The 7826-nt window shown below is 43.0% G+C and overlaps 2 protein-coding genes across 6 annotated transcripts in view; one reads left to right on the top strand and one right to left on the bottom strand.

Moving 5' to 3' along the window:
* Nucleotides 1–5615, bottom strand: LOC106581037 (GA-binding protein subunit beta-1). 5 transcript variants are annotated; one of them, XM_014162723.2, is made up of 9 exons: nt 5339–5615; nt 4377–4487; nt 4010–4177; nt 3604–3801; nt 3215–3347; nt 2972–3052; nt 2618–2782; nt 1693–1811; nt 1–1605 (listed from the first exon to the last, which is right to left on the bottom strand). In XM_014162723.2, the coding sequence occupies exons 2-9, from the start codon at nt 4482–4484 to the stop codon at nt 1138–1140; spliced, it is 1440 nt and encodes a 479-aa protein (XP_014018198.1). In that variant the 5' UTR covers nt 4485–4487; nt 5339–5615; the 3' UTR covers nt 1–1137. The 5 variants fall into 5 exon arrangements, with proteins under 5 accessions (XP_014018198.1, XP_045558862.1, XP_014018189.1 ...); XM_045702906.1 differs by having other exon boundaries at nt 3604–3798; XM_014162714.2 differs by having other exon boundaries at nt 4377–4484; nt 5339–5482.
* Nucleotides 5616–5712: 97 nt separating this feature from the next.
* The window catches only part of LOC106581009 (tyrosine-protein phosphatase non-receptor type 23), a 29607-nt gene continuing 27493 nt past the window's right edge, over nt 5713–7826 (top strand). The window contains exon 1 of the mRNA XM_014162665.2: nt 5713–5983. Within this exon, the coding sequence (XP_014018140.2) occupies nt 5900–5983 (84 nt within the window). The 5' untranslated portion in view covers nt 5713–5899. The remainder of the gene's footprint in view (nt 5984–7826) is intronic.

The raw sequence follows: 7826 nt of genomic DNA, 5'->3' as shown, positions 1-7826 counted from the left end.
TGCATGGATAGAATAACAATAACTGTTTATTTATTGAATTCTAAAAATACATTTGTTAAGAAAGGGGTATTCCACATAGAAAACAATTCAACAATTTCCCATATTTTCCTCACTAACATTATTTTGTAGCAAAATTCTAATTTTTCTTCTCCTAACCAACTGGAAGATAACCTCTGATAGTGTTTCTTTATGAACATTATAAAAGCACATAGGAGGACATAGTGTCAAACTAACAACCATATAAAGAGAGCGTATGTAAACAATATTTTAGAGAGAGTATTAGTTTAAACTGGACTGCGATGACAGATCAATGTCTATTGACAGATGCTGATCTATACAGAGTGTAATGCTTTAAATTACAAAAGGAACAAAAATAAGAGCTTAAGAATAACATTAACTTACACATTAACTCTAAACTCTAACACTACTTCAAACAAAAAATGAAAACCTACAGTATCTTAGTGTCTGAGTGGTCTGCAGCTAAAATAGTACTAGAATAGGATATTCAAGACTGATTTAAGAAAGCTGGCCATCTAGCAAAGAAACACCGATATCCCACACCTCAACCTCACCCACACATGCCCAAACACTCACACATACAGGTACGCAAATAACTAGAACTTAGCCAGCCTTGGAGAACATTTTCTGAAGAATCAGATACATTTTCTCAGTTAGGACTATACACTTGAGCCAAGTTGATTTTATTTTAAACATGACGCTGAAGACAGGAACCAGAAATGTTGGGGATTGAATATCCTATATTAGAATGTGTTGCAAACCTTATTCTTAGGAGAACGAATGCACAGTGCAATCAAACCCACATTGCAGTATTTACACTCCTATGCAAACATACCTTTTCTTACTTTCTCTAAATTCACAGAAATGTTTGTACACTGTGGAGCCATCTGCATCCTTAAGTCCTCCCACAGGGCTCAGCATTAGCTTACAAGTGCTCGCCAATGGCTTCTTCATCAAAAGTATTGCAAGTAAATAAAATAATCTCAAAACCTAGTTACAAATACAAGTACAACGTTATCGTTCTAAAATAACAAACAAGTAATAACCGTTAATATTAATATAAAAGCATAAAACAAGACATATCATGAGAGAACACTAAGAGAACAGAGGGACACGTGACTACCGCCTCCTTCCACGTCCTCGTCCCCTCCCTCTCCCCCGTTTGGGGGTCGTTGTGAACTTAGTTGAAGCCTTCTCCGTTTCCTCGGTATCATCCACGGTTATCTGTTCTCCCTCCCCTGAATCCAGCTCCTCCTCCACTTTAACAAGAATGGTTTCTTCCGGAAATGGGACATCCTCTTCCCCTTCCACTTTGTCCTCCTCTACAACTCTCTCCTCTGTCTCATGTTGTTTTTCCATTTGGACCACCTCCTCTTCTACCTCCTGGACACCTGTGCTGGTAGAACCGGTAGCATTGCTGGTATTGTTGCTCTGTTGTTGCTCTATGGCTTCCTCTAGTCGGAGGCGGTACTGCTCAGCCTCCTGCTCCTTCTGTAGGAGCTGTGTGCGGTACTCCTGGGCCTTCCGGTTGGCCTCCTGCAGCTGCTTCTGGAGCTGCTCCCGACTGCTGTCCCCTGACTTCGCATTCTGAGAACAATGGACACACACAGTAAGAAAGAGAGAAACTATTTCGGAATATTATGCCAAGCCACAAATATGGGGACCTGTGCTGACCTTGTCTTTGGGTCTGGTTAGGATGGCTGCAGGCTCTATTCTCCTCTTGCGTGCAGGAGAGGGATAAGGCTCCTGTTCCACCACCTCCTCTGTGATCTGACCAGCCGGGACTGCCACCACTACAGAAACAAAACACAAACTCATGAATGCATTAATTGTAAAGTCTTGAAAAAGGCTGACATAAGCACAATGTAAACTAAATAAACATACTCAGGGGCTACTTTATTAGGTACACCTATCTAGTACTGGGTCGACACCCCTTTGCCTCCAGAACAGTCTGAATTCTTCAGGGCATGTATTCTACAAGTCGTGGCGTTCAAATGTTGCTCAATTGGTATCAAGGGAACTATCAATAAGCTTTTTCTTGTTTTTAAGCTGATAGGAGTGGAACCCCGGTGTGGTCGTCTGCTGCAATAGCCCATCCGTAACAAGGATCGACGAGTTGTGCGTTCCGAGATGCCGTTCTGCACACCACTGTTGTACTGCGCCGTTATTTGCCTGTTTCAGGCCTGCCTGTTAGCTTGCACGATTCTTGCCATTCTCCTTCGACCTCTCTCAGCAACAAGTTTTTTTCCCCACAGGACTGCAGCTAACTGGATGTTTTTTGTTTGTTGCACTATTCTCTGTAAACCCTAGATACTGTCATGCGTGAAAAGCCCAGGAAAAGCCATTTCTGAAATACTGGAACTGGTGAGCCTGGCACCGACAATCATACCATGCTCAAAGTTGCATAGGTCACTCGTTTTGCCCATTCTAACAGTCAATCAAACAGTAACTGAATGCCCCGATGCCTGTCTACCTGCTTTTCATAGCAAGTTACAGGCACCCGACTTACTGTTTGTAGGAGCGAACCATTTTCGTGAACGGGTGGTATGCCTAATAAACTGGCCTCTGAGTGTATAAATAGATGTGGTTTCCTACTTACTTTGCTGCCCCTGCATAGTGACAAAGAACTGCTGCCCAAGTCCCGCTGGCTGCAGGTTGCCGTGTTGGTCCGTCACTATGGTGATGACCCTCTGACCTCCATCGCCCACTACATGCTGAATGGCCGAGTCCACAGAATCTGCAGCGATTGCGTCCTCAGATTTGCCTGTGGGAAAGATAGAGTTACTTACCATTGCAGTCTAAGAACTATAATACAGATCTGAGTTAGCCCTAATGTACAGAGAGTTATCATTTTATAGAATATGATATAGATCAAAGTACTATTAATTGTAACATGAGTAGCGCAGAGTAATTTGTAGTGTTATCCTCATGGTTATGAAAAGACATCACTTACCTGCATTTTTACCCATGGGACCTGAGGCTTCTGCCAGGGCTGCCAGTGTTGCCAGGACTGAGGTGGTAGAGACAGATTCTCCTGGAATAATAAGACAATGAAAAACCTCAATCAAGTCATCCCATTTAGAAGTGTCTTGGGTAAGGTCAGGTGGTAACTAAGGTTCCCCATTTATATAAATTATAAATGTCAGTGAGTTATATTTGATTTGATATACCTCTACTTAATTTGTACCTAACTTACTGTAACCTGTGCTCCAGTTGCCCATACCTGACTTGGCGGTGGTGTTGACGAGGTCAGAGAAGTTCACGACTCCAGCAGAGGAGATGATGAACTGGGGCTCTGGGTTCATGTTCACTTGGTTCTGCATGCCATCCTGTGTACATACACAAAACACACCTTGAAGATGTTATCTAACACAAGAACACAGATACAGTTCCTCCCACATACTGGCCAACCAGTTTAACAGTTCAACACGTGTTACATAAACCAGTGATAAGAACACATACTTGCATGTGTTTAGATAAAGAAAAAAATCTGTGTTCACTTCTTCTTATACAGACATAAGGGCCTTTTTGTGAAAACAAATGAACATCAGAGCCATATAAAAACAAAACACACAGTCCCTTCACCTGTAACAGTATCATGAGCTCAGTGTTGCTAGTGTCCATGGCGATGTCAAAGGGCGTCTTGTCAAACTTGCTGAGGGAGTGGACGTCTGCTCCATATTTGAGCAGCAGCTCTGCCACCTCCCTGTGACCGTGCTGGGCCGCCCAATGCAGGGCTGTCATCTTCAGCATGTCCTTAGCGTTGATGTCCGCTCCGCTCTGCTAGGGAGCACAGCACGCCACCCCCCCCCCAGTAGTGGGAAAGAGATAGGAAGGTGAGACTGGTAGCCTTGATTCCAAAATGTGGGTGGTGAACATTCAACATGAATGAAATAACATTTGTTTGTCAGTCACTTTACTAAAAATAGAACTATTATGTTTTTCATATAAACAGCTGAATACTGTCAGCTTTACATTTGGTTGCCCTTACACTGACTAGCAGCTCCACTATATTGGAGTGGCCCTCCGTGGCCGCCATGTGTAGTGGGGTCCTGTCCACTTTGGTCCGGGCATCCCTGCTAACGCCTGCTCGGAGAAGCACCTCAGCCGTGGAGTGGTGTCCGTACTGAGCAGCTAGATGGAGCGGGGAAGTCCCCAGCTAGAACACACGGTTTGGTTTATGAGGACCCAGTCCCTACAACACTGTCTGGATTGTGTGAAAGACTCCAGCACTGCAACATAGGTAGATTTGTGATGTACTGCAAGACATCTGAGGAACAATATCTCTGTGTTAGGCTACATGAGGTGTGAAATCATAAATTGTGTAGATGTGAGTATCCCTACAGTGAGACCCTTACCCAATCAGTGGTGAAGGGAGCTCCATTGACCATGAGGGTCCTGACATCATCATCCAGCCCTGCCCGTGCAGCCTCCAACAGCCGCTTCCCCAGGTCCACCAGTGACATCTACTGGGAGACAGAAAGAGTGCTTTTGCATAAGAGTGTCAAAACAATAAGACAAACCCCTTGAGTGAATATAAGCCAGGCACTGCTAAAAAGTCTCTAGAGAAAGGTTTTTGCTGCCAAAATAGAATTGTTTATGCTCTGTGAAACATGTTGCAGCAATGTGTTTTATTGGTGTAATGTTGATGGTTGTATTGAAGGACAAATTGCAGTACTAGGAAATATTCTGTTTGTGTAAATTTGAAGCAATCGTAGTCAGAACCCATGTGAAATTGTGGCAGCAATAAGAACCAACTTGGCAAAAGTGAAATTATCTATTTAGCTAAAATACAGTGTCAAGTCACAGGCTAGCTGAAGAAACACTGAATGATCGCACAGTTCAACTAGCTGGGCTTGAACTTTTCTCGTTAACTAGTAATACATATAATAATGTAACAATCAACAATATAAGCTTTGATTCTTGGTTGGTGTTATGTTCCGGTGGAAGTCGAATATGAAACTACGGATGGCAAAGTGGGCACCAAATCAGGCTACTTCCACATCCGCACTATTATTGCTAGCATTCAGAACTGAAGATGGCTTTGATTTTCACAAGACTTCAAAAAGAGCATATCCCAGACACATAGTCAATAGCATCTTAATAGTATTTCGCGTTGGCGTTTTGGGCATTTAGCTACATTGCAAGATAGCTAGCTAGATAGACAGCTAACCATGTCAATGACTTAGTTTTACAAGTAGCTAGCTCGTTAGCTTAACGTTAGATAGCTAGCTAAGTTTGCAGAGCTTTTTTTTTTTTACACGGTTTGTTGATATTTAGCTACAGCTAACTATGGATTAGGGTTTCAAGTGTTGCTTACCTTAGCTAGTCGTTCGCTAAAAGTGCAACTCTTCTAAATTCTGCCGCCGAATGTGTGTTTATTACACTTTCGTAACTTCTAGACAGCTAAACAAACATCATAATATTTATATTTTTTGCAGAATCAAATATGGCGGCCAGGCACACAGGAAGTGGTAATAGTATGTAGTGTGCTGCAAAAATGTTCCCACGCTCAAACATGATGATAAGAGACATTAGTATCACTTTACATAAGATATACTATTATGTAATGTAGTTATTGCCTAACAAAAGATACTGAATATAGCTAGATGTTTCAAATTCAAACCTCTGGTGAAACAACCAGTCTGATCTAATATAGTGAACTACATTTCCCATAAACATTTGCGCACTGGAACATTCCTTCTGGCGTCACGTCCCTTAGCATCCATCGTTTCCTGTTGAAGTGTAAATGTAGACATGACACAGTTGTTTGGGGATTATAAGAAACAATATAGTTAGAAATCCGCTGAATTCAAAACTGCTGAAGTGATATTTAAATAGAAGTCACTTTAACTCAGGCTCGGTTCAGTCGCTGGCCGCGATGGAGGCGGTCCCCCGTATGCCAATGATCTGGCTGGATCTGAAAGAGGCAGGGGAGTTCGAGTTCAGCCCGTCGGTGAGGCAGGTGAGATGGGTGAGGGAGTGGGACAACAGGGCACTGTCGGGCAGTTGAGATCGGAAGTCAAGCAGACAAGGATTACGTAAGATAATCATAAGTATCGAGGCTATTAGCCTGACGCATCAAGTAAAGGTAGTTAGCTAGCTAGTATCGGGTTAGCTGTGTCAGCCATGACAATCGCATTTGTTTACAGTTAGCTAGCTAAGTTGATAATTAGTTAGCTATTTATGTCAACATGTAGTTAATGTGTCAGATACCCCAGTCACAACAAATAGATAGTCTTTAAAAATAATGTCATTGTCACATGCACCCTGAACCAGTTTGCTTTGATATAGAGGCAAGTCTGGCAGGTTGGAATCCTGTATGTTCACACCCCTGTCAGTTGTCATTAAGGGGGGAAAAAAGAGAGGAATGAAGAGAGAATAATAGAGTTCCATTGTTTAGACTAGTGTAACCGGTGTGAAATGGCTAGCTAGTTGGCGGGGTGCACTCAAATAGCGTTTCAACCGGTGACGTCACTCGCTCTGAGACCTTGAAGTAGTTGTTCCCCTTACTCTGCAAGGGCCGCGGCTTTTGTGGAGCGATGGGTAACGATGTTTCGTGGGAGGCAGTTGTTGATGTGTGCAGAGGGTCCCTGGTTCAAGCCCAGGTAGGGGCGAGGAGAGGGACGGAAGCTATATACTGTTACACTAGCAGTGCAGTTGGAGTTTGTTAACAGCACAATTTCTGTCCTGTGTGATTTATTTGGCTATGGCTGACAAATATATTTTGTTGAAGACAGATATTATGTTGGAGTGTGTGCGTGGCTTGTGATAAGGACAAATAATGGTCTTGTTTACCTACAGACTGTGGCTCCAGTGAGTCTGACTATAAGTAGCTGCTTATTAGAGACTCATCAGTGACCGGAGAATACTTACCACAGCAGGGCATGATGGGATTGCTCCAGAGCCATTTGGAGGCCAACTCCTCCCAGTCCAGCCAACAGGGAATGTTGATACGATTCGGATTCAATGTTAAAACAGATTGATCATGTATTTGTCATCCAGGTTAAAATTGAGCAGATTACATGTGATGCACGTACAGTGCATTCGGAAAGTATTCAGACCCCTTGACTTTTTCCATATTTTGTTAAGTTACAGCCTTATTCTAAAATGGATCATATCTGTCTTCAACAAAATATATTTGTCAGCCATAGCCAAATAAATCACACAGGACAGAAATTCTGGATCATATTTTTTTTCACTCAATCTACACACAAAATTACAAAGCAAAAACGGGTTTAGACATTTTTGCAAATGTATGAAAAAAAACCGTCAATATCACATTTCCATAAGTATTCAGACCCTTTACTCACTACTTTGTTGAAGCACCTTTGGCAGTGATTACAGCCTCGGGTTTTCTTAGGTATGACACTACAAGCTTGGCACACCTGTATTTGGGGAGTTTCTACCATTCTTCTCTGCAGATTCAGGTCTCTCCAGAGATGTTCTATCAGGTTCAAGTCCGGGCTCTGGCTGGGCCAGTCAAGGACATTTCAAAGCCACTCCTGCGTTGTCTTGGCTGTGTGGTTAGGGTCGTTGTCCTGTTGGAAGGTGAACCTTCGCCCCCAGTCTGAGGTCCTGAGCAGGTTTTCATCAAGGATCTGTGTACTTTGCTCCGTTCATCTTTCCCTCGATCTTGACTAGTGTCCCTGCCGCTGAAAAACATCCCCACAGCATGATTCTGCCACCACCATGCTTCACCGTAGGGATGGTGCCAGGTTTCCTCCAGACGTGACTCTTGACATTCAGGCCAAAGTGTTCAATCTTGGTTTCATCAGACCAGAGAATCTTGTTTCTCATGGTCTGAG

This window comes from Salmo salar, chromosome ssa02 (genome assembly GCF_905237065.1).
Source record: "Salmo salar chromosome ssa02, Ssal_v3.1, whole genome shotgun sequence".
In the NCBI taxonomy this organism is placed as follows: Eukaryota; Metazoa; Chordata; class Actinopteri; order Salmoniformes; family Salmonidae; genus Salmo; species Salmo salar.
This window is presented reverse-complemented; position numbering and strand designations above follow the sequence as displayed.

What these genes read in the sequence shown, in the direction of transcription:
- LOC106581037 (XM_014162723.2), bottom strand. Translation starts at nt 4,484, where the DNA reads ATGTCACTGGTGGACCTGGGGAAGCGGCTGTTGGAGGCTGCACGGGCA. An exon ending in TCCCATGGGTAAAAATGCAG is followed by an intron (nt 2,783 to 2,971) that starts GTAAGTGATGTC and finishes TCTTTCCCACAG; the next exon opens with GCAAATCTGAGGACGCAATC. An exon ending in CACTATGCAGGGGCAGCAAA is followed by an intron (nt 1,812 to 2,617) that starts GTAAGTAGGAAA and finishes TTGTTTCTGTAG; the next exon opens with TGGTGGCAGTCCCGGCTGGT.